Source organism: Diadema antillarum, unplaced genomic scaffold (genome assembly GCF_040938485.1).
Source record: "Diadema antillarum isolate AM-2024a unplaced genomic scaffold, OU_Dant_1.0 seq00000069_RagTag, whole genome shotgun sequence".
Classification (NCBI taxonomy): domain Eukaryota; kingdom Metazoa; phylum Echinodermata; class Echinoidea; order Diadematoida; family Diadematidae; genus Diadema; species Diadema antillarum.
In genome coordinates, this window is record NW_027271168.1 from 2,352,466 (window position 1) to 2,379,624 (window position 27,159).

The window sequence follows — 27,159 nt, forward strand, 5'->3', positions numbered from 1 at the left end:
TCAATACCAAGGATAGGCACAAATGTTTTCAGGTAAATGGGACCACAGGCTATGAGGTCTTTGCCAAGGTGAGAATGTCATGAAACACTCATGTGCCTGAACACACGAATGCGTTCACTCCAGTGCATATATCTCCCGACCAATGATTTTCATTCCTTGATTTAAAGTTAGGCAGTCTGTCATTTCGAAACCCATGAAACACTCATGTGCCTGAACACACGAATGCGTTCACTCCAGTGCATATATCTCCCGACCAATGATTTTCATTCCTTGATTTAAAGTTAGGCAGTCTGTCATTTCGAAACCAAACAATTTGTCAATCAGGGGGATATCTTCTTCAATTTTTCTATCCCAAAATATTTGTTTTTTACTCAACACCATTAATGTGCGTGCATCTGTTATGGCGAATGGACTGTACGAAGTTGACAAATTTCTGGAACATTTCTTTGGCCAGCTAGTGGAAAGGTCTTCACCAAGTATTCAATTTTTCATGTCCCCAAAAGTGTGTAAACAAAACAATCATCAAATATGAACGTGATTTCTTAATAAGATTAACAGCGTCACACGTGAACTTAACCAGACCTGGCCTGACCGACCGTCGGCAGTTCCTGATCACCCAGCGTGCAGTCACGAACGTGATACATGGATATTAATTATGCCGTAGCTGCAATCCAGGTGGAACGAACTGGCACTAATTGCCTTATATTTCTGTTTTCCTCCGACCCTCAATAATCGACGTCACCCTTCTCCCTCTTTCTTTTCTTTTTTTTTGGGGGGGGGGGGGGGAACGAGGTGGGGTGGGGGAGAGAGGAACTATTGGCAATTCGTTGTTTCTTTAGTCATAGTTGGGTGGATGGTCCATTACCTTCTGCGCTTAAAATTCATCTCGAAGGCTGCCGAAAGCCTATCAGTCAGGGGATGACATGGCGTAGAATAAGTCATCGCAGCCTGATGAAACGCCTTCATTGTGCCTGGTACTTAAAGGTTGCTTGGGTGAGTGATCTGCACAATGGAAGAATATCTGAAAACGATACTGCATGTAGGAACACAGTTATTCACTGCTGCGAACAATACAAAGTTTCGTTGTGATTGGATGCATAACTTGAAAGTATATTAAGTTGCAGGTGGACAATTAAACAAACAAACAGTAATCTAACAATACAACAATACAGCCTAATTACATGTAAAGCTTCACATTGTTCGTTTTCATCTACTTGAAACTGTTTGCCAAAGTATTCTTTGTTGATGCATAACTCTGCTCTTCTAAGGTTTGGAGTTTCCTTCAGCATTTGCAATGTTCTAAATTTGTAGTGATACTTACAATATAATATATTATGTAGTTGTCCTGACAACAATTAGCCAAAACCAATCAACTGTAGGCATTGCAGTTGTTGCCATGCTATCTGGAATCATTGTAATGCACAGTAACATTTGATGCTTCTATAAAATATATTACCATTTTAATACTTTTATCATTAAGAGAAACTAGCTATCATAATGAAAATTACTACATGGGTAGTGAAGATACAAATTGTTAGTCATTTTTCTTATTAACTTTCAGCATAAGGGTGGTATGATGATATGATAATTGCGCTATATGCAACATGTACTTCACCCATCTGTAGTGTCTTTGATTGTGCAGTATGAGTTATGTTGGATTGTTACCTGTAGTTGACTGTTCTACTTAAAGGGGCATAGTCCCGGTAGTGTAGATGGCGCTGTTGATGATACTGCCGATCACCGTTAGCATTGATACGAAGATTACCGAAGTAGAGCTGTCATCAAGAGTAAAGTGCGTAGGTGTTGCTAAGTAACGTTGCCTTTGTTGTCTTCCCTGCGCATCGCGCAGTCTGTAGTAATGCCAGGGTGCGTGCATATGTGCTTGTTATTATGACATCACAAAAGAAGTTTGCTAAAGCTGTCATCCCCCTCAGCCGAATCATGAGCCGAACTGTGATCGGACCACTGACTACAGTGAATCGGACTTCTTCGGACTCGGGAAAGTGGGCCAAAGCGTAAGCGCCAAAGAGAAGTCGATAGCGTAGGTCTCTATAGGAAACTTGCGCCGTGCGCCCGCGTACGCATTTGACTAAAACACGGGGACCATGCACCTTTAATATGTCTTAACAAATAAAGGTTGACCTCAGATTTCAGGTTCATTTTCCAAAAAAAAAAAAGTTTGTTGGGTTATTTTGCCCACTTCAGGTATCATAAAATTCTCTTTGGTACACACTTGATAAATGCTAATGGATTTGCTAATCCCTACTGTGATCAGAGAAATAGTTCTCTTTGATTCTTTGCTCTTCAGGTAACAAAATGAAAGAGAAATCGTAACTGCCATTAATCATCATTGTTTGAATTAAAAAGTAGATTTGTGCTTTTCGTGCTCTCTCTCTCTCTCTCTCTCTCTCTCCTTCTTCTTCCTCCTCTTTCTGTCTCTCCATTGTAAAGGAGAATGAAATCAAAATATGTATATAGATGAGTGAATTCAGCACTATTAACAGAACACATTAGTGAAATTTTAGGTAATTCATTCAAAAGTTTTGAGGTAAAGTTTTATGGCCACCAATGTTGGGTGTGGATAAGGAGACTAAGTATAGTTTGTGATGTCATGCATGGACTATGATATCTTGAAAATAAGAGAATTTAACACCTAATTTTAATTTTTCTAGTATAATAAACACTTGACTTGTTTCTTCCAGAAAACAGAGGGAATTATATTACCCTTTGATTACATATAATGTCAGTATCAAGAGGAAGGAATGTGCACTTTTCACTAAAATACAATTGCCAAATTCTCTTTATATTTTCTGTATATCCTTGTCCATGCAAAGATGTCACAAATTGTTGTGTTGTCTTGTCATTAAGCAGTGGTGGCACCGAAATTTGAGAGAGTCATAACTTTTGAACAGATTGTCTGATTTTCCTCAAACATCACCTCTTCTAATATTCCTGCACAATATCAATTGGTGCATTGTATATATGGGTTTCAGTCCCTTTTATGGTATGATACTGCTACTCTCTTCTTTTATGTTTTGGATATAATGAGTTACAGGAGAATGTTTTGTTCAAATTGTTGGGAGATGATATATTAGATAATGTAGAGTTGTGAGATAATATATTACTCTCTCTTCTTCATCTCTCCTTCCATTTGTCATCCAGGTACCATACGAGCATGGGCATGGACCCACACCTTACAGTGACAGCATCAGCTCACGAGGGATGGAAGGAAGCTACATGAATTCATCCAGTTCTCTCATGGGTAAGGGCGCTAGAGATTGAATTTTTACGAGCATTTCAGTTATATTGGGGAATTGTGATTCTAGATATATTTGAAGAGCTTGATCGCAACATTTGTTAAGCGCCATTTTTAAATCACTTTAAGTATTAAAGTACATCATCAGATAGAGCAGAGTAAATCCTTTCCAGTGACATCTCACTCATAACATAGCAAGAAATACTCTTAAAGGTATACTCTGTATTTTGTTATTTTCCCTTTAATCACGAATATCTCAAAGGAACTCAAATTGAGTTAGCTCGTTTTGCGACCACACCCTTCCTTTTGTTCCTTCTTTAGAGTGAGTAGGGTGTATACTGTAAAACATGATATTTTTGCGGCATGAAATTTTCGTGAATTGGAGCTGACAGCCCTTTTCGTGGCATGAAATTTTCGCGAATTGCCACTGGTGTGCAATGCATGTAGTGTAGACAAAAACTTTTGCGTGCATTTTAATTTCGCGAATTTTGGCGCTCGCGAAATTCGCGAAATTAAAATGCACGCGAAAATTTCTCGTTTTACAGTACATCACATACTTTACCTTTACGACAATTTAACGCGCAATTGACCTCATGGTTACAGTTCATTGTTCGTAAGGTTCGTTAGTCAAAAATTAAGTCCTTAGTGATCTAATGACCTTATTTCATTTCTTGGAATTTATAAACCTTCGGAATAATGCCACAACCTGTAGGTGTACGGAATTTGTTTGTTTTAGAAAAACGAACCTTTGGAATAACGAACCTCATTCCATTGTCGGATAAACAAACCTTTAGAATAACGAACATCATCCAAATTCATGACAGAGAACTAAAGTGACAGAATGGGAAATATGTATATCCTTTTTTCAGGAGAAAAGTTAGTAAAGTCCAACCTTGTGTTATGATATACAAGGGCATGTTTGTTACAAGAGGCAATGTCATTGCGTAGTTTTACATTTTGTGAATACCAGTCCAATGGCAAAAGTGGCGAAAATATAAACAATGCAAAATATACTGTGTATCTATACACAGTATGAAGCGCCTGTCTAAAATTTCTCGTTTCAAGATCAATTTTTTTTGGGTATCCCCAAGTTGTCTAAAGTAGATGTTGAACAATCACATTCCTTTAGCGGAAAGGCACTCTGTTTGCATCCAGTTTGAAAATCCTAAGCTGCATGTTCTTCTGTGCCACCAGATATTGTGTACAATGCTAAAATTCTGGTTGAAAATGAATGCCAGATGCTTTGGAATTACATATGTGAACATTTGTAAGTGACTGGATCTACCATATGTACTCCATATTTATATCCATATATACATATATAGGTAATAGTGTTAGAATAAACTAGTCAGTAAATCATGTATCAGCATAGTATTGTTCATATTTTTTTCCTGTTTTTAGCCTTTTTTTTTTAAAAGTGACAACACATTCTCTATTTTTTTCTGTAGGCCTACTGGAATGTTTTTGTTTATTTGTTTGTTTTTTTGTTTTTTTTACCTGCATTTGAACGTCGCCAGCTAAGTTTGACAATTCCTGAAATTTAGCCCCCATGGTGCCAAACAGTGTTTTTAATGCTGGAGCGGTGGAGTATATCCCAGCTGGTCGGTCTGGGTGCTCTCCAATGTAGGGTGTCACTGAGGAGAGCATGTGATGGTCATGGTCTTTATAGTTACTCTGGGTGTAACCGACTCCACAATGCATCAAGTATGAAAGGGGTTCAGTCTCCTTTCTGTTTCTAGGTTGTTGTTGTTGTTGTTGTTATTTTGATTTAAAGGCGTGTGTCATTCATTTATGAGTATCTACGCCTAATACCTACTAAAATTTATACTAATACAGTTGTATTTTTTTTTTCTTTAAGGAACACAAATTCAAATTAATTTCGCTGCATTATTGCCGCAATTTTGGAGATTCTAAAACAGACTGTCATCACCCATCATGGTCCGTTTTGCGTATTTATTTGCAGTCCATTTTGCGTATTACAAAGGTCTGCATGGCATGGGTAGTCTTCGTTCCAGACACTCCTTCATCGACATTTCTAACTCTTTCTCACATTTTGTTATTGTTCTTTTGTTTTAAATGAGTATTACAAAGGCCTTTAATATAAACAACAGCTAGGCAAATTTTCATGAAATTTGGAGATGTTGGTAATAAAACACTCTTGTGACTACCAAAACGACTGCATTTAACTTGCTGTGGGAATAGTTTGTTTGTACTCACTAACAACTTTTGAAAGTAAACTACCTTCTGTTGAACATTGCCCCTTGAGTGGGATTTGATACCGCTCTCTGTATGGGATGACTGTGTCATGAAATAATTCTATAATGAACTAAATCAGCTGAGAAACTTGTTTCTATGTATTCATATATTTACTTATCTTTTTAGGTTGATCATAAGAAGTAAATGGTCTGTAATGGTAATGAAAATGGATTCTTACACACACATCTGATACATGTTATTTTAACCTATCGAGGATGACGTGGTTGTGCTATTACATGCATTATTCAATGACACCTGCCCAAGTATACGTGGGACTACACTGTAATCTTCAATGGGTTGATACTCCCAAGCTTTTGATACGCACATTTTGTCGTGGCAGTTTTCTGTGATACACAGGCACAGTTCAAATTTTGGATGTTTATCAAAGAGATCTCTTCACATCGCACCAATAGAATTAGACCCAGTCGCTTTCCTGTGACCTGCAATGCCATGGTACATGTGAATATCCTCTCACAAACGATAGACAGGGGTTTATTCATTGAAGGACCGACAGAGTGTTTTTGCCTGATCTGACATCGATGGAAATTCAGTCAAGAGCTATGGTAGTGTCAGTGCCCAAGATAACTGGATTTCTTTGTTTTGAGATGGGATAGAATGCACTCTTGAGAAATTGAATATATTTCTTGAGTAAGCTTTGTCATTTTGGACTTTTTGTTTCTTTATAACTGCATACCACAAAACTTTTTTTTGAGAAGGTGCTGGTGCACTCCTCACCGTTGTTGATTTTAATTGTGTTATTTTAGCCCGCTCCTGCAAAAACACGGCCAAATTAGGAGGCGGATGAAAATATCTCAAAGCTACGTGGTCCAGGAATTAAGGGGGAGAATTTGGACATTAATTCTGGACATTGATAGTCTTTTTTTGGTGGCACAAATTTTGTGTTTCTCCCGGGTTCCAATTCCCACTGGATGTTAATTAGGTGTTCAAAGACCGAGCTGGTCACCTTGCGACAGGTTAAAGGTCTGGCTGTGTCAAACTTTCACAAAGTGGCAAAAATTGTTGGGGGAGGGGGTGGGAAGCTGGTGTCCTGGTCGTTTTGACTCCAGATGCTGCGCATTATGTGTGTCACAGGATCGCAGATGGAGTCATTGACCTCGTGACCCCTGTATGGTGTACATACTTACTTTGTAAATTGAGAATGATATTACAGAAGATTTGAAAGTTGCCTTTGCCTTTGGTCTGAATCAGCTCAGAGTGAAAAGCGAGTGAAGATTTCAACCGATCAGGTGAGAGAAAATAGACTTTGTTGGCTGAGCACTGTGATTAGTTTTGATAAATAAGGTGAGTTAAGCTCAGTTGGTAGCGCATCTGCCTCGTGATCCAAAATGCCCGGGTTCGATTCCCTGGTCCCACTAAGTGATATTGTGTGTAATCATACTGTCCCCTTTAGTAAGAGGCAAAACACTCTGTCTCTCGGATAGGACATAAAATGGAGGTCCTGTGTGTGAGAGAGTCACAACTCATGCACGTAAAAATCTCGCTTTTAGTTTTATTTATTCATTGCAAAGAGCAGGGTGTTTAACTAATCATGGTACTTATTCATATACATCAGATTCTCCACAATCAGATTTACACGTTGAGTGGAACATGGGTCTAATTTTGGTGCTCATTTTAGCTTCCGGGAAGATGCGAACCGTCATCACGTTGAAGAAATTTGAGCAGCAGGTTTTTAATATTTCAATGACAAATCAAGGAGAGAGTTTGATCTGTCCCTGAAACGTGTCAGACATCTGACAAATGCCAGCCAACCTTGACAATGGTTAGGTTGCAGTATTTCCATATCAGCCTTGAAAAGCCTTTAATATCGACTTTCAATTCTTTCATGTGGCAATTAAAAAAAAGACAACAACTTTATTGTCTGTAAAAGAAGATTTTTACATTAAGGTGCCTATAAAAACTAGTAAAGTATTATTTTGCATGTTGTGAAGTACTGACAATTTGCATTCATTCACTCAAGATTCGATGAATAGATGAGCCTGTGTGTTAAATGCAGATGCTCATACCAGCTACAGTTCGGGAGACTGATCAATAAAATCAGTCAAGGAACCTCGCGAGTGAAACGCTGGCCTCGATCTTAGAGTTGAGGTGAAGTCCTTGAATTTCCAGCTATTTGAGCTGTTTTGAGACCCTGGGATTTCTGAAGACATGGACAGGGATATGAATAGCTGTGATATTCCTATTATACCCCTCAAAAAAGCAAAACAACAACATTGTACAGGTTACTTTGAATTAATAGCTTTGCGAAGCTTCATCTTAATGATGCAGTGTACTTGTTGGGGTGTATTAAAAAATGGTGTATTTCCCATTCTATCTGTGACCATGTGGAAAAAGACATCGAGTCACGTATACAGACATTGTATGTGCAATGTAATATCTGTAGTCCGCAATCAGCTGTTGTCTTAATAGCAAAAGATATTGCATGAACAAAATCCCATTGTATTTACTCTAAATTTCCTTTGTCCATGCTTGTATCATTTATCATATATGCTTTCCTTGAGCAGATTAGTCTTTTCAAGGGATTTTTAAGAATTCATTTGTTTTTATTTTCTTTTAATTTTTTTGGTAGAAGTCTGCTCACATATTCAATCCAAGGTAATACATTCATTTTCATTGCCAGTAAAAATGAAGTTTCTTCATATTCCTTAAAAAAGAAATATATTCTGTTTATAGCCAAGGCTGTACTGGGAGAGATATGAAGTTATGTTCTAAAATGGACTCTTGTACATTGCCTTTAAAACATACATATGGAATAAGATCTCTTTGTAATCACTGCATTTCCAACAGACCACATCAGTCACAGTATCTGTCAGCTAAGGGAACCGTGCCAACTACAGTATTGTCGTGACAGATGATGTCACGCAGTGCTATATAATATATCACCTATCTGTTCTAACCAGAGTGCAAGATCTTTCCTGGCTACTTTGCCTGATTCCCAGGATTGTGTTATAAAGTAACCATGAAGGCATTTGAGAATGTATAGAATAGTAGAAAAAAAAAACAGTGATGAATTTCTACATCTGAATGCTGACTAACGAAACGATGGTCAGAGCATCTTTTGAAACTAGAACTCGATAACGAATCAGCATTCCATCATATCCATTACGCGTCTGAATGTATGGCAACCATAGAACGGTATAACTAGGCGGGGCTTCTGGGAGGGGGCACAAAAGGTGCCCCTAGTATAGGCCTACCTGTCACTCATGACCATAACAGCTTGCGCAGTGAGATACTGCACATCTATACAACGTTTTTTCCAGGACGGTCGAGATTAGCGTTTGAATGGTCTGTCGGCTATATGTATGGTGATATCTTCATACGTTGTTTCTTTATCAAGTTTTGGTATAAACTGGCTTGTGTCTGAACAGTGGTTAAGACTCTGAAGGTTCCCTGTGTATCCTATTTAAGTGGACTTCCTTGATACTCGCCCATTTCCTTTGGAAATGGTATTTTCAAACTTTTCTGGAAAAAAAAAAATTCTTTTGGAAATTCCAGTGAGTTGCAGCTTTTGTCTCCCAGCATTCGCGATACTGTAGACTCTCCTGCGTAGGGACCATAAAATCCTTTAAGGCATCGATGGTGCTGGACCCATGCTGATTTTTGAGGCTACTGGCTGTTAGTGCGCCCCAGTTTAGGGCTAGCTATCCCATACATTCCCCTGCAATGGGGGGGGGGGGGGGGGGGGGGGGGGGGTCACAGAAATATTGCTCCTGTCTGTACTCTTAGCCTCCTCTTCAGTCTACTAGCATTTAAACTCAGAAGACAGATTTGAAATGGAGCTCTGTAGCATCTAAGAACAGTTTGAGGGTAGGGATAAGTAGAAATTGACATGATCTTCACGAGAGGGTTACTACTGGTATAGGGCAGACTAGATGTATCATTTCCCTTTGTGCAATTGCAGGGCTCAACATTAGCAGTGGCCTGGGGCCATTAAAAAGTGATGTAGGGCCACCAAATTCCCCTCCCCCCAAAAAAAAAGAAAAAAAAAAGAAAAAAAAAGATGCAAATTTGTGGCCTGATCAGGCAACTAGGATGCAAAATGAATTGTTATGTTTCCTTTCATCTCGGGCCAATGCATTTCTGTTTTTTGATCACCAGAGAAAAAAGTTTAGTGTCAAGCCCTAAATTTCCTGAGGGAAAATGGTTGATGGTATATTAAAGAAGATGGTGCACTTGATATACACACACAAGGATACCATGGATTCATTTCTGGTCAGAAAAACAGCGTACCACCTTTGTCTTCGTGTTTACTTTTGATTTCCTTGCATTAACTCTCAGTGCCATTGGCAATGTGTTTTTATGTACCATGTCAGTACAATTTTCAGGTGTTGGAAGTGTGTGGGTTAATTTCTATTACAAATAACCTGTCTCATACATCCATGGTCACTTGCAACAATTGCACCAACCATGGCAGTGACTCACTGTGCAAGTTGGCTGTGTGTTAAATTAGATGCCAACTTGATATCTATGTTGAAAGTGATCATTTTGTTGTTGTTGTTGCAGTCGTAGTGAATCATGTTGCAGCACAGTAGTATGACACAGGTTAATGGAATCTTGCCTGAGCTGTTGCTGTTATGAAGTGGAATCGTACAAATGTTGATTCATACCACTTCAAGCAAAATTTTGCCATGTATCAGTAAAAAATCTCGTTTTGGCTTTGTGATTGCTGTTATTAAAGGTATTAGGATATGAGATTCATTCATTCCCTGTTGGACAATAAGTGATTTCCTGTGGTTGTTCCAAACCGTCATTGTGTAATAAATCTCCCCAAATTTGAAATGGGGCAAATTTAGATTTGAAGTGAAGTGAATCATTTGCGCTGTACCCAATTGCAGTCATCCCCATGCATGAGAGCCGAAATCTGATGTATTAGAAGGGCAGTTGTGACAATAAGGACCACAGTGCATTGCCATGGCAACATAACATGTAAACAGAGCTTTTTGAAGGTATTTAAAAGGACTGGCTGCATCAGCATTCTGGCAGCGGGAAAGGAAGATGGTTGTCTTTTCCTTCAATTAAGCGAAAGTCGGGAAATGCCTGTAAAGATAAACACTGCATATTTTGGCAAATCATAGTTTGCAAATAGTGGAGTATTGCAGATTTTTCCCATGTGTTAAACTGTGGCTTTCCATCCTCCCCCCCCCCCCCTAGGTTTTGTAATTTGTAATTATCAGTTTCCGTCCAATTAACAGTGTGATTGTTTGCGTCAGAGACGATGCGATTCGGTGCCTATGCGAGTTGTCGTAGCTTTGTGGTGATCAGGATTCCAGTCATATGCGTGAAACGCTTACGAGGGAAACGATATTTGATAAGCATCTTAATTAGAGCCATTTTTGGTCGATCGGCAAGGGACTCACTCTCTTCTCACCAGTGGAGTTAGTAGCCCGAATTTTGCAGGTCAAGCTACCAGATCAGCAATCAGAGCGTCATGCTAATTAATTTCTTCTCCTGGCGCGATCATGGTAGTGACCTCAGAATTGCCCTCATTCCTTCTCCCTTTTTCTATGCTTCTTTCCACCCCCCCCCCCCCCATCTTCCTAGGGCAAACATACTAGCAGTCTTCATTCATTTGTTGTATAACTTAGGGCTGTTTTAAAGGTGCTGCTACATACAGCTGTACATTACCTGCAAGCAAAAAGGGTTACATTTTTTATAGATTGCAGTGCCATTTTCGAATAATGACAATGTTATTGACAACTTTATCAGTGTATCATCATTGCTCATATATCCTTTTGTGTATGTTTCAAGTGCATGTAATTTTTGATGATAGATTTTGGTTTTGAAAAATTGTCAATTGATATATGAGTAAGTCGCAAATTTCAGTATCTGTTACAAAAATACAGCCAAACCTCAGTTATAATGACCACGTAAGGGAAATAAGGGTACTGACCATAGTAGACAGGTGGCCACTCAAGACAGGTAGGTGGCCAAATTGCCAAATGACTTTGATCACTTAATCGCATAATACTCTGTATCTAATGGATGTGACATACTATGACCTCTCTTGCGCATGCAAGTCAGGACACTTGGAGAACCAACAGTGTGCAGCCATTGCCCTGAATATTATGGTGGAACCCCTCATGAATCTTGGCTACATTTCCTGGAATGAAAACAGCGCTCGTACGTACGAACATGAGTAAATTCTTGGAAGTTTTCCACAAACGGCAAACCAGCCTGTGCACCACCCCACTCTTCAGGGGAATGGGATATTATAATCTCATTCAATTTGCGAGTGATCATAAAAACGGTTTGCAAAGAACCTTAGAATAATTCTGAGAATACAGCAGCACGTGAAATTCCTACCGGATAGTGCCAGTCAGTGAACCCTGGTCTACGATCAGGGGCTCGTTCGGGTTTAGGCAAATCTAGTAAATTCAATTTTTGAGAGGAAGTTGTCAATAAATTCAAGGAAACATGGGTTCAGGTAGGTTTGATTCTTATCGTTCCGCTGCTTGTTTGTCAGTGCAGTTTTTCCTGACAATTTCATTTCAGTAATCTTGATGTCAGGTAGAACTCTATATTCCTTTCAAATGCCATTCTGCATAATAGCGGTACAGAGGTGCCATAGGATTTTGAAACAACATGCCACAGAGGGTTGTTCTTATTACCTGTGGCCTCATAGCACTTTCAGAAGTGGTGGTGTCACAATCTTTAAAAATATTTTCATGCATTGACCTGCATAACGAGAAGATACACATAGATGTGTGTATCTTTTGTAAAGTGAAAGTTTTACACTTTTGTTTGCTACATGATGGTCTAACAATTCAAGAGTCGGATAATCGTTAGCTGTGAGTAGTAGATTACTTTCTAAGGACTGCCAGCATTTATGTCAGGACCTCATCAGTATCAAGACTTTCTTATATGTCCATGAAATGGTGGATGGATGACACGACATTTGCTCCTGCGACATTCGCTCCAATCTTATTTTCTCCAAGGATTTAGGGTTACGGTTTGGGTTGTGATTGGGGTTTAGGTATAGTTTGATGTGAGGATTAGGATTAGGGTTATGTTCGTGGGTAGAATGTATGTTTGGCTTTAGTGTGCAAATTTTTCTTGGGAGCAATTGTCACAGGAGCAAATGTCATGGAACAGATAGATGGTGTTGGTCCAGTGAAACATAGTGCGGCATTGAAGGATGACTCTGTAATCTGCGGATAACCAAATCTCCCTTTTTAAGTTGTGGTTTAACTCTACTGGACAGGTTTTGAATCTCACGCGTTGTTCAAGATTTCTGGTGCTGGATGATATACAAGGATTGTAATGTTATGCATGTTACAGATACGATGATGTCTGTGTGGCCACTAATGTCACTCAAAATGGAAGTAAATGCTAACAAATTTTAAATACTTGTAAATGACACAATATGATCAGACTTGCTTAATTTGCTTTGCAGGAGAGTCATTTCTGTAGATACAGGAAGTACATGTAGGAATGTTGTTTTTGTGAAGAAGATGTGTCCAGTGATGCATTGACACCCGTTTCTTGTAGGCTAAATGATTCTTCTCACACATCAAAATTTGGGAGGAGCTGAAGCGTTTCTTGCCGCCTCGGCCGCACATCCCCTTTACCCCCACACGTAAGCGGCGTCCTTGAATCGTTAATGGGTTACGCTAGACCTCGCTGAATCCAAATACCAGCGCATGGCCCGTCCCCCATGACACCCCTAGCTGAGTGTGAATTCAGCCCCCTCCTCGCCAGCCATCCATGCCAGTGTCTCATTAGGCGGGCATTAAAAAATAATTATTCACTTGCCTAGGGGAGCTGTTTCGGCTGGGTGAGGGGAGTCAGAGAATGTTGGTATGGGAGGGGTGGGAAGACATGGAAACAATGACGAGAGTCAGGATGTTAAGGGAAACAAGATGAAAGTTACATGATTTGTGGGGCATTTCCTGATCTGTGGTTAGTTGTCACTAACAATATGAATTTAGCAACATTGTACTCGTATGTTGGGAAAGGAAATCTGGAGAATGGATCATGACAAAATATGATCATATAATGTTTGAGTCAGACTGTAAAGTTGTGATTTCTTTGCCATAAGCTTCAGAGACCAATACCAGTATGGATGCCAGCTTAGACATACAGTGATCGTTTTTACATTAAACCAGCTGTTAAAGGGTCTTCCTAGAAAGTAAAAGGGTATTTGTACATTTGAATGATTTTACAGACTTTCAAGACAATTTCTTGGAAGCTAAATTCATGATGTGTAATAATCATTGTTAGAACCGCAATGGCAAAATGAGTAATAAGTATTATTTCATATATATCAAGAAGCAAAGATAGCGATTCCTACCTTTTTGATAATAAACAGTGCCCTTGTGAAATACAATATCCATGCTTCGTGTGAAGTTCACAAATATTAGTCTGCTGCCGAAATCTGTAAAAGCAAAACTGCTGTGAAATATGTGCATGTTCCATATTTCCAAAACTGGATCATGTGTACCCTTGTGGTATACTCATCCAGTGACAGTTTCAAAGAGCAGATGTGTATGAGTTGAATTTTACCTGTCATCCCTGAGACATAACAATTTGTCATAGACACAATACAGAGTACACTCAAGTCTGAGAAGCAATTGGTTAAACTGAGTACAGTCTGATGAGTAAGACTAATCATTGGAAGCAATCATTCATATTGTACCTTTGAGATTTGGCGAAATAACGTCTTGTCATCAGCCACCGAACATTTACAATGTCATTTTGCGACGGTGTGTAATTACACTTATGATTGGTGCTTTATCAATGAGGTATTGATGCTTTGTTTCGTATTATCATGTCCCTGTGATAAAAGTTTTCTTATGCAAAGGTCATCTCAGGTAATGATGAACTTGAGGTTTCTTCCCAATTTCAATTTGGCATTTTGATTTAATACCTCAGGCTAATAGTGGCATGTGCTCGTTAGTCCTGTTACCTTGAGTGACAAGTAAACCGCAAAGTTTTCTTCTTAACATGTTCATCATGCTGACATTGAAATGCTACTAGAAACATGTCTTGTGAAGAAAAAGACCATTCTTGTTAGAAAGATCACCGAGGAGATAAACTAGATGAAGAAAAGTCCACTAATTGATTCTTTGGGCTACTTTCAAAAATATTTTATCTTGCATTTCATCAAATGCTCTGTGGAGCTTGAGGAAGGAAATTTTTCGGGGGGAATGCGCCTCTATGTCTGGTACGGCGATGCACCTGTAAAGGAACGCGCAGTTATTGTACCCCGGCGAGTCTTTTTATGGAGTCATCACATCACAGACAATTTCCCCAGTTCTGGCAATGTTTATCCAAAGGCTTTACCAGCCAGGATGTTTCATTAAGCTGTATTTTCGTTGGGAGGAAAGCGCTTGGATGTACAGACACTTGTCAGGTCCTCCTTTATCGCCCTCTATCTTGCCCAGCTCCTTCGCTGCTCCTTCGGCTCGCTCTCTTGTCCCCCAGTGGACCAGACGGCCCGCGCTCTGTTCCCTCTCCTTGCTCTCAGATGTTTTCTTTCGCCGTGGTTATTGTCTATATCCTCCCTCCGATTTTTGCCTCGCGCGGTCGGGGAAATGAGACACTCGCTAGCGCCCGATCTACCGAGCAATCTAGGTTCCACTTCCAATTGTAATCATTTCCCCCTTTCCTGTAGGCTATATTTGGATATATTCATTTTTTTCTTTGCCCGTGCATATTTCGCCTAATAGAATGAGAGAGAGATTAGGCAATTACATGAGATTTGACAGAAAACAAGGGGGTTACAGATTGAGAGAGGGGAAATTTTCTCCCCTTTATCCTTTTCGTATCTCCGTTTCCTGTGTGCCTTGTGATTGTGCCCCCTTGACCACAATTGCTGCAAAACTGCGCTTCCACCGCGGCTGGTCTCCCGTAAAATTGGATAATAATATTTGACATCTCCACTGTTGTAATCGTTTGCATTTTTTTATTGCACACCCCGGGGGGTTCACAGAGATGTGACAAATTTAGCCGAAAAAATATCCATCTCTGACAGATGCTAACAAGCGTAAATATGCCTGTTTTCCACATTTTTGATAGATGAAAACAGGAGTGCCACATTTCATATGTACAAACATTAATTGTGATAATGTTTGTTGGGTCTTCAGTACTGTCCTCTAGCCAAAGACCTTGCCTGAGGTTATGTCTTCATATCCTGTCTGAAATGGTAGAAAAATGAGCCAAATACAAAACCCTGCATGGATGGAATGGAAAAGAACCAAAGAAAAATTATATGAAAGAAATGCATTCATAATTATGAGTATTGTGCACATAAACGTCTTTGATGAATGCCTTGTAGAATATCCATTTCATTAAATGAAAGGTATCCTAGACCAATCAGTATTGTTAACAAATACCAATATTGTACTAAAGTTTCTTTGCTTAGGAAACAGTTTCCATATTATTTCAGTGCTTTAGTAGCATTTTTATCATTAATCTTCTCCAAGAGTATGAAGCTATGATGAGATGTTAATGAGCCTCCAAATGCCCATTTGGTGAATGGTTAAGGATTAAAAAGGGAGCACATAGTTTACCATTTTATGTAGGAAAACCTAAGTAAACCATTCATGTTATGAATGTGAGCATAACCAAAAGACACTTTGTGTAATGATATGTACTCATCATGTATGATATCTCAAAGCAGTACAATAGATTCCCATGAGATGGTCCTTTCTACAACAGCAGTTATAGACTATTGACTCATTTTAATGGTTTTATCGTAATACTTTGGTATTATCGTAATCGTTGTAGACTATTGACTCATGTTAGGTATTATCGCAATACTTAGCAGAACCCTAATTTCCACTTCAGTTGGTTCATTAAACTGTGATAATATTCTTCACTTTTCTTTTTCTTTTTTTTTCCGCTGCAGGGAAATCCAAAGACTTGTATTCAATGCCGTCGTACTCCTCAATATCTAGAGACACCGCAGGACCGGTAAGTTGGGCAATCTCCTCGGCGGAGGGGCCGAATATTTCTGTTGCTCTGCCCCCGAGTGTGTGTTTCCCCTTCCCCCTAGAGTGTTTATTGTGCTCGAGATGGTCAGAGAGAGAAAGGGAGGGTGGGAGGGAAAGGGGTTGTATACCTAGCACTCCGTGGTCAAGTACGCGGAAGAGTGTATTGTGTTTGTCCAATGCAAGGCTGCATCACCTCCGAGCACCGAGCGGCCTTTTCCGAGGCAGGATGGCGCAGTGTTGAGGAGAAGAATCAAACGATGGTTGAAATGACTTTGTGTTGCCTTTGTTTCATAAATGTATAAATGTTATGGTGTATGTGTGTGTGTGTGTGTTTGTGTTTGTGTGTATATGGGTATGTACTGTTTGCATGTGGGTTTATAATATTTGTCGGGTAGAGACACAGTGAATGCAAAATCAGCAGTTGATGCTGCTGTCTGGAATATGCTCGATACGTTTGTGCACTGTCGCATACTGTCCTACACATGCGAGGTAGACTTTAGGGGGTCGTTGCATCTTTGAGCTGAGATACCAAACTCACCAAGAAAAGCTCATGGTATTCAAGGAAAGATGGAATGAAAAAGTGAGCAATTTAGTGCCATCGTACAAGGATCGTCGCAAACTTTCCTGTATGCGTATTTGTACAACACAACTTACGAATAGGCAATAAAAAGAAATTAATGCACTTAAAAATCGCACAGAAAATAGTGAAGTTAATCCTAGAAAAGTCTAATGTTTCTTCTTAACTCATAACGTTCAAGCTTCTTGAAGTTAAAAATCTTTCTGGGTCATGAGAAACATGTGTGGAGAAACTGGAAACTTGAGAGAATGGACGAGTAAAAGAATGTGCTCACCAAGAGAAAACAGAGGAAGAAAAAGAAAGAGATGGAAAGTGCAAGAACTTGAATGAGAAAGCAACACAGTGAAGAGAAAAAGGGAAGAGTATGAATGAAATGGGATCGCAAAGGCTTTTTTACTCAACATTTATTGGAGACCCACAAAAGCATGGATCTGAGGTTTCTTGGAGAGGCGCCAGCGAAAACAACATGTGTATCGCTTGTTCAGTTTGAACGTAAACTTGACAGCCAGGGGAAATCTTACCGGGCGTGTGGTCGTCACGGGAACAGCCCGCGGCGAGCTTCAAGTCGAGAGCCTGCGACAGGGAAAAGGGGGTTTTGGTAGCTCCAGCTGGACAGAGGTTGATTAGCTTTACACCCTTGCCAGAGAGGATGAGGAGGAGGAGGAGGGGAGGAGTGAGGGAAAGGAAGCCGGGGTTGGGATGTCACTGCTTCAGAAGATGTTGAACAAGTGAGTGAATCCAACCCCCTGTGGTTGCCGCGACAACCTGAGCGCACAGTAGAGCATCACACGCCCTCAAAAGCACGTTTTAATGCCAGTGCCAAAGATGATACCTCAAACTATCTGGCAATTTTTTTTCCTCATGAATACATGTATACCTTTCGTAACTGTCATCAAACTCAACAGTTGTTGTTGTTGTTTTTTCTTTTTAGAGCATAAGGAGTATTCTTTGTAGGATTGTGAAATGGAATTAGACATTTGAAGCCAGATGTTATTTGTTGAAACAGATATTTTCTCCTATTGCTACACATCATTGTGAGATGTAACCTCTTATGGGCAAATAAAAGTTGTGGGATAAGTGTATGAATTCATTAATTTGCTAATTGATGTCTCTGATGCTAATAAACACAGTATTATCCAAACTTAGCTGTGTTAAGTCAACGTGCAGTTGGGGCATTTTGTGCAACGAAAATATTTCGAATGATCATTTTATGATTACTGTCCATCTTGCAAACGTAGCAGAATCATTGATTAAAGTATAAATGATTTTAAAATTTAGTGCAATATGATGCGATTATGTATCAAGCTTTCCATTTAGATGTTAAGCATGTTGTCATTGTGATGTGGATGAAGAAATTTCAGCCATATTGTCTCTGTTACTACACATAGCTTCCTGCACCGTGACATTGTCGTCATTGTTTGGTTAGTTAAGTGCTCTTGGTGGCAGCAGACAGGGCAGTTCATCACTGTCCTGAATCGATGCTCAGGGCCCTAATCCCTCAATTTAGTGCTATTAAAACATTAACCGGGCTTAGCTCTGTCCTACCACAAACATCAGAATGTGACGCAGTCTAAATCGGGTGGATTTGCAAGGGAGCTTACCGATTCACCGTGTTCGGCATGGATCTCTCTCTCACCCTCTCGCCCCAAACTACCGAACTACTTCTCTATCTGCATTCTCTGATATAGTTAAACTGGAGAGAGAGAGAGAGGGGGAAAAAAATGGCGCAGATGTTTTGGTACAGGTGTTTCATTTGGGGGGAATCTCCCAGCCAGCTGTTAGTGGGCGCCACCGCTAATTTGACTTGGCATGCGGTCGGGGGCATCCCCTCCGCACAGGCTAGGTAGAACAGAAGAGACAAGAACCATCCCCGCCCTCCTCCCCACCCCCTACCTCCCTCTCCCTCCCCCCCCCACTCTTTTCTTTTTTTATTTTAGCAGGCTGCCAGAGATTTCTGAGCTATTAATATTCTCGTCAGCGGCGTCATTAATTGTCTAGTGAAGGAGAGAGAGATCCAAGCCGGTGTGAAGATGGCAGAACGGAATAAGTACAGCTACAGCATGAAGATGAGGGTACCTTTGCAAGCTCAAAGTCCAGAACATCACTTTTTGCTTTCTTAAGACTTTTTCTGAAAATGTTCTGTTTTGAAATCTTTCTTTTTCTGTAAATTCTTTTTGTAGTTGTTTTGTGGTCATTTGATTGAGGCCATTATGTAATTTGTATTCAAGCAGAATTTGGTCCAAGGTCTAAACCAGTAGTTGACTGACGTGATACTTTGTATTAGTGGAGAAAAATTGTAATATGCTACCTGTTCCCACATACTCATATCCATGTTAGCAGACTTTGGTCTTTGTGGTCTGTACCCTGCTCTGTGTTACTTTGTGATACCAGGGTAACTTCTTCCCCAGACAGTCTAAAAAGAACCTAGCACTTGTGTGAATTTAATAATATCTTCCTAAAACAGCCGCAAAACCCAAACTTTTTGAGATGTTTTAATGGAAAGCTAAAATTAAAGAGTGTGTGTAATATGTGACACAAGTATGCAACATTAAAAACCACAAAGCCGTGGGGGGGGGGGGGGGGTTTCAGTAAAGTTTGATATGTGTAAGTATATGTGTACTCGCTGACACGTTGTTCTGTTTGCAAACAATTTGCCTGTGAATTTTCACGCAAGGTGTGAAGAAGTTTGCAACTGGTGGCGGTATTAAGCAACCTGCGGTATGCGTGTCGTCACATTCTTGGTCGGTTAAGGCAGGATGCAGGTTGTCAGGAGGAGTGAGAGTCATAATCCCAAGCTACAGCGACCTGACAGCAGCGGGAAGGGGGGGGGGGGGCAATGATACGTGTTACAACTGATCACCCCCCCCCCCCCCCCATGTCAGGTTCCAGGCCTTACAGTGCCTCCTATGCCTGTTGCAAGACATCAACAGTTAGTTAAGTGCTTTGTAGCCAGTCAAGAAACGTTTGTCACCATAAGTGTGCTTTTAGCAAAAGGGATCCCAAACAATGCCCCCCCCCCCCAAAAAAAAAAAAAAAAAAAAAAGTAGACGAATGCAAGGTAGTAATAACAGTAGTGTGAAGTTATTTGTTGCCACTAAAAATGATCATTTTTGGCAGGGATTCCTTTGGAATGATTGGAATGAATCTTGATTCGCCCGCAAACTACCTTGTACACCTGTTTGGAAGAGGTGCACTTGAGGAGCAACAGGTTTCATTTCTGAATGAGGAGAAAAACTCTGGAGAGGGGGAAAAGATCTTAACCACATGTGCAAGTCAATGGCCTTGCTGTGATGTAAAACAGTTGTTTTTTTTTACATGACCTCCTGAGCTATTCAGATGTGTAATCTTTATGAAAATTTTCTTTAAGGATGCATTTATCCTCAATTTGCAGCAGCAGAATCAGCATTTGGAAGTGCTGATCCAAAACACTGATTCATAACATCGTTCATGGGGGTACTGTTTATGATCAAGTTTTTTCAGCTTGAGAAAGAGCTGATTATGTGAACATGCACCACATATTGTTAAAACCATCGTTGAAAAATTGTAGTAAGCTGTTCAGCATTCAGTATGTTGCGTCTATGCTTCCCCAGTAAACATGATTAGAGAGAATCGCTGAACGTAAACGTGATACATTCATGCTTCCCCAGTAAACATGGTTAGAGAGAACCACTGATCGTAAATGCATCTTTTTGTACAATTTTAGTCAGCAGTTAGACACAGCTCGTATATCAAAGTGAGTCAGTGAGTTTTTGCACTAATCATGTTTCAAAATGCTGATTATGGCCCAAAAAGTTTAGTGTAAATGCACCCAAAGGAGCCAATTGATGAGCTCAACTGAATAATGCCTTGAACCCATTGCATTATGAATGTACCACCTTTGAGAGAAATCATTTTGTGTGTTTGTGTGCATTTGTGTGTGTGTGTGTGTGTGTGTGTGTGTGTGTGTGTGTGTGTGTGTGTGTGTGTGTGTGTGTGTAAGTAGAGGAAGAGAGCTGAATTTTTTCCAAGATTCAAATAAAAACTCATATTTAAAGTCTCTCTTTGATTTCTTCTGATAGAGTTAAAGGGCAAGTGTGTTTGCTGGTATTTTATGCTACAACAGAGTCACTGAAACACTCTCATTCCAATCAAATCTGAAGAAGTATGTAAAGTACATAGTCATAGTACATATTTGAGACTTCATGTTACGTACCTTTCATGTTCTACTACTTCTCGGTCTGATTAAAGGGGTAAGAGTAGAGTAAAGTAAGAAAAAGATTCAAGAGTTTAAGGAAAGAAATACATAAATAAAGGGAGAGAGAGAATGAAGAAAAGAGGAGTAAAGGATGGAGGGTGGGGTGAATTGAAAAAGTTCATTCCGTTTGTAACCAAGCTTTTACTATTCGACTGCACTCTTTAAGTGACCTCATAAATGCAGAGGCATGCGCCAGCAGTGATTTAACTAGCACACTAGCAGCATTGGATGAAGAAAGGGGGAGGGGGGGAGGGGGGAGGGGTAATTGTGTTTTTTTCTGTTGCAAGACATCACCCCCCCCCCCCCCAACATATCTCAAATCCTTCATGGAAAGCTCACATCAGGTTTATGGCCCAAGATCCAATGGACTCTGGTGATGGTCTGATCGCTGATGGGGGAGCCAAGTGTGAGGAATTAACACTGTCTTCCGCTCCCCCTTTTTTCTCCTCCTCCCCCTTCTTTCTCCTCCTGAGCGTGAGCTCCTGATACCCTCATCTCATTATGCAAAGAGCCCCCCCTCCACTCTACCCTTCTCCACTGGCCGGGGATTCAGTCATATAGCGCGCCCAAGTTCCCTTTGATTGCCAATTGCATTTATGCGCTAAGACGGGCTCGGGTCCTGTCTGTGGAGACATGTTTTCGGGGATTGGATTGCCGCGCCGCTCAATCACATGAGTGCGCCACCTGTCCAGGTGCGTTTTTTGTTAGCACAGGGACAATTGCTCGGTTGACTTTTGACGAGGAGGGCTTTCAGTGGCTCCACGTCACGCGACCCAACTCGCCCCAAAAGACAGGAGCAGGGAAAGGAACGAAGAAGAAGAAGAAGAAGAAGAGGGAGAAGGGAAAAGAGGGAGATGGGAAGCGAGTGTGTAAGAGAAGGAAGAAGTATAGCTTCACTGGAACGGATGGTGATTGACTTTCGAGGAAAGAAGCAGATCCGATGCTGACATGGACGAACTGCTAGCGGCACCGGGGCGCGAGCGCTGCGGCAGCCTGACAGCTCTGCCTTGGGTTTCTCGCTGCTCCCACAGAGTGTACCCTGGCAAGCCGTATCATAAAGGGGGGCGCTTTTGGCAGGTGTAAATGGGTTAGGGGAGCTCACATTTTACACAATTTAGGTCAGCTTCGTGAAGCCGAGTCTCGCAGAAACTCAAGAATATTCCTCGCAGAGAGACTTCCTGAATGGACAAACAGTTTAACTTTGACGAGCGCTGCACCACGCGCAGCGGACACGCGAGATGGTTGGCCTGTCCCCCGCGGGAACTCCCCTTACTATTCCTTCAGCAGCCCTGTCTCCCAGCGACTGCTGCAATTTGCAATTTACATGTCGTTAGAAAGTCACAGTATATTCAGGAATGCATTATTCATGGTATTGTTTTCCCAAAATCTCCACTGTCATCTTTGAAAAAGGTTGGGGTTTTTTCTTCTTTTTTTTTCTGGCAAATAAAAAAGAAAAATCCTGGAAGTGGGATGAAAGATACAAACATATGCATTGAAGGCATTTCTTAATTCCTATTTGGTGAATGAGGCAAAGTTGCTGTAGTAGTTTTTCAATTGGTTTTGGGTGATTGCCAACTTCTCCTTGGCTCTGATGTTAATAATGGTCCTTGGCCTAGAAACAAAGAAAGAAGTATCAGGGGGTCTACTAGAGACTGAATTCTCATGAGTGTCAAGTAACTCATGTAGTTAACATGACCTGACTTTGACTCTGTAGTGACTATGTGTAATAAAAATGGGATGCTTCAATGTACCATATACGCCATACAGTGTATATTCAGCAAGTCTAAATTTTCGCGAATCAGGACTTCCCTACGATTTTGCGAGTGGTTAAATTCGCGATCATGGAGTACAGTAGTGAATAGAGAAATGCATGTATGTCCTCGTCACATTCGTATCGGGATCAGAGTCAATAATTTTGCGTATCTTTAAATGCGCGAATAATACCTGACTCATGAAATCTGTGAGAATATAAAAAGTTTGGCGTTTTATTTCAAACATCTAACAAGTGCTCAATTGCAAGTAGAGGCATTTCCATCTTAAAAAAAATAAAGAAAATGCAAAAAAAAATCAGAGTTTTGCGATGTAGCATACATACTACCAGAAAATACACAGACACAGAAACTTTTTGGTGTGTTGGCAAGAAATGCATACATGCACAAGAAAACCCTGGAATATTTGGTTTAGGGGGTATGTAGTGCACATAAGCAACTTGTTTCTGTCTCTTGAATGTAGGTAGGCAGGAAGGAGATACCGTGCACTGATGGATGGATGTCACATGACCAAAAGCTGGAATAAAGCTGGCGAGCATTTACACTTCACCCCCCCCCCCCCCCCCCAAAAAAAAAAAAAAAAAAAAAAAAAAAGGAATACGAGTGCACTTTCAAAACACTTTACACTTGAGGAATTTTCAATTCTAGTTTTTTCACTCACATACTAGTAGTTGCCTGAAAAAAAAAAACAAAAGAGAGAATTATTCAGCAAAATGGTAGATTTCTGTTTGGTACCCCTAGGATACCACCCCCCCCCCCCCCAAAGAAAAAAGAAACTGCATCATATGTTTTACTGTACGTGACACATGACATTTAAGCTTTCTACCGAATTCTTGTCAATTATGGGGCATGCTAGATAAGTGCTGCTCTGTAATTCTTCTGATTTCTGAGGTAAATTGTTGAATGTAAAATATGTATCTCTCTCTCTTTATATGTATATAAATGTATGTCATATTGTACTCATTCATATATTACTTAATTACTACATACCAGGTATAGAGCTCATGAACTTTGCACTTTTAACTTTATCTGACATTGTGGTCTTACACATGCATTGATTTAGATAGCAGTCAGATATTGATATACCTATTCTGTATTCCTTCTGTACACCCAAATTATTGTGGATGAGAATTAGTGATATATGATTTATGTGCTTTTCTCTGCATTGATTTTTTTTCCCCCTCGAGCTGATTTGTGGCGGTAATTCATCAAGATGTGCTCAGGGAATTTCACGAACAAAATGGCCGTTTGATTGAGGAAAATGTGCTCAGTGACACTCATTTCATGCTCGTGCTAGACAAATGTAATAATGGGTATAATCTGTCTGACAATTTCACTGGAGATTAAATATTGCAGAAGTCGGTCGTTATGTACACAGATTAAAGCTATAACTGTTTCTTTCCTTAGAGGATATGTGTGCTTACATGTGTGTGTATGTGTATGTTTCAGGTCTGTCTGTGTGTGAGAGTGTCTGTTGTCTGTGTGACTGAGGGTGCATATAAATGCAAGTGAGTGAATGAATGAGTCTGTGTGCGTGTCTGTGTGTGTGTGTGTGTGTGTGTGTGTGTGTGTGTGTGTGTGTGTGTGTGCTTGCAACATGTGCTTACTGGAAAGAAATCACACAGCATTAGAGTATGCAGCTAAAAGAAGGTGTTGGAGCAAAGGACAGGAGGAATGAGAGAGAAAAAAATGAGTGATTGAGAGAGAGAAAGGTATAGAGAGGCAGAGGAAGATCACCATGGCGATGGAAGCAGGCAGGCAGCCATGGCGTCTCCCCAGCCAAGGGCAAAAATCGGGCGCGAGGTAGAAGTGCGCACTCGGAGAATGAGGCCCGCTGTTTGTGGGAGCGCTGGCTCGCAAACACAGCTGGGAAATCAACAGCTATTTCTCACGATTAAAAAATCGTCCTGCTTGTATTGATTCTGGACTTCAACCTCTCCCACGTTCACTCTCTCTGCTCTCTCTCTCCCTATCTCCATCTCTATCTCTTTTGGATTCTTTCATTCCATGTCTCTCATTACCATTAGCTTTGTACTCCTCCATACCATTTTCTTGTTATTTTAATACCTTTTGATCTACTTGCAATGTTTCACTATGTAGGAATTGAGCTATTTAAGGGTTGTCTGGCTGCTAAAGCCTTCGTGCAATATATGTAAATATCGCTATTCAGATTTTTTGCAGAAGAACGGATTTCATTGATAGATACAGAGACACGATGTGGAGGATATTCATTCCGTCCTAAGTACGTCGCGCCTAATCTTACTTGCCAAATGGCTTAGGTACAGACTTGTGCATATTCCCCGTAATGCTCTGGTAATACCACGTCTGAATACAGATTGATCAAATCACCAGTCCTATGGTACAAATGCCACAGGTTGCTAGGAGATGTTAGGAAGATGAAACACAGTTTCACTGTTGATTCTGAAAGAAAAATGAAATCAGGCTACATATAGATCGGTCTTTTTGTACTTGTGTCGTAATCTATATCAAGTTGCCCTATAATGCTTCGTGCTATTGTACCTTTTGTTGAAATCAAGGAATTGAAGAAGGAAGAGATGGAAAAGTAAGTTTGAATGGGAGGAAAAATAGGAAAAGATAGGAAGATAAAGAGGAAGAAAAGGAAGAAATGTGATTGAATGGGAGGAGGAAGATGGAAAGATGACAAGAAGAGGAAAGGAAGGAATAAATGAAAGAGAAACTGATTACAGGTATACCATACTTCTCTTACTCATGAATGGAAGGGTACTTTAGATGGTGAAGTCATTCACAAAACACAAGGAAAGAGAATGACTGTATTACAAAGAGAACGAAACAAAAACAATGAGTTAGAGCAGGAATTGGTTTTATTGATATTCACTGATTGAAGTATTTTGGCAGTCTGTGCAGTGGCATACACAATCCACTGAGGTTTATGTCTGTCTGTGTGTATGTGTGTGTGTGTCTGTGCAGGAGCTAATTGAAGTAGAAAACAATAACCAGCTGGTACGTTCTCAGCCTATTGTGTTTCAAATCTACCTTCACTCCTGCTTCAATGCCCCGATTGCAGACGTGTCTGGTGCGGTCGCCTTGTAAACCAATTGGAAAATGGCGTTGACACATTGGGATATTTTCTACTCCTTTCTCTCTCTTCATCTCTCCATCCCCTTCTCTTTTCCTAACCCTTCTCTCTTTCCCTTCCATTTTCCTTTGTTTATTCTTCCTTTCTGTCTTTACATTTCTTTGCGTCTCTTTCTCACTCATCTTTTCTTACCCTTGAATGGAATGTTATGTATCTGTTCTTATTATGCATATGATGTCGTTCTGTAAAAGAATGAATGTTTTCATCATACAAAAAAAAAGGTGTACATATAGGACTAAAGCAATGCTGCATACTGGCACTGGTCCGACGGTCTGGGACCAGTAAAAATCATTGTTGAACCAGTAATTTTTTTAGGAGTGGACCAGTAAAAAAGGGAAAAACTGGGTACCTACTGGCCCGACAGACAGGTCGGACCAGTAGAAAAAATAGGTCAGTGTGCAGCCCTGACTAAAATATCATTGCTCGAGAGAGGGACATTCTAGCTACTGGCCCTGGGCTGAAGTACTGTGAATCCATTGGTAATGTAATCGTTTGTTTCCCATACTCTGCACTTTTAATGTGCCTACTGCATAATACCAAATTTGTACTGCAATGTTGATCTTGTAGTGAATGTAAAACCCAATTACATCCTAATAGCATTATCCTCTGGTCTTCATGCATTGCCTATGGATGTAACAGTAGGTGGGTTTCCATCAGAGTGAAGTTTCAAAATAGTGCACTACATTGCGGTTAGAAAATTTGCGCGATGTCAAATTAGCCTACTATTTTGTGCCATGAATATGCAAATAGCACGCTATTCGATTGGGAAAATTTCCCTTAAAATTCTTCGTCTAGTTTATGAAATAGCAAGCTAAATTGTAAAGTAGCACACTGTTTGGGTTTTGTCTCCGTCAGCCCAAAATTTTCTCAATCTCATTATTCATACTGTGTGCTGAGACCACAGAACTACAAAGTGTATACATGGAGTTCTATGGTGGTAGAGTTCTGTGGCTGAGTAATGATGCAAAGTATGCATACATGTGTCAACTTTGGGCTA

The 27,159-nt window shown here is 40.3% G+C and overlaps 1 protein-coding gene across 2 annotated transcripts in view; it reads left to right on the forward strand.

The window, feature by feature from the left end:
* LOC139725992 (transcription factor 12-like) overlaps positions 1 to 27,159 on the forward strand; it is a 260,859-nt gene that overhangs the window by 90,721 nt on the left and 142,979 nt on the right. For both annotated transcript variants that reach the window (XM_071637073.1, XM_071637074.1), the window contains exons 5-6: positions 3,163 to 3,262; positions 16,380 to 16,444. In XM_071637073.1, the coding sequence (XP_071493174.1) occupies positions 3,163 to 3,262; positions 16,380 to 16,444 (165 nt within the window). The remainder of the gene's footprint in view (positions 1 to 3,162; positions 3,263 to 16,379; positions 16,445 to 27,159) is intronic.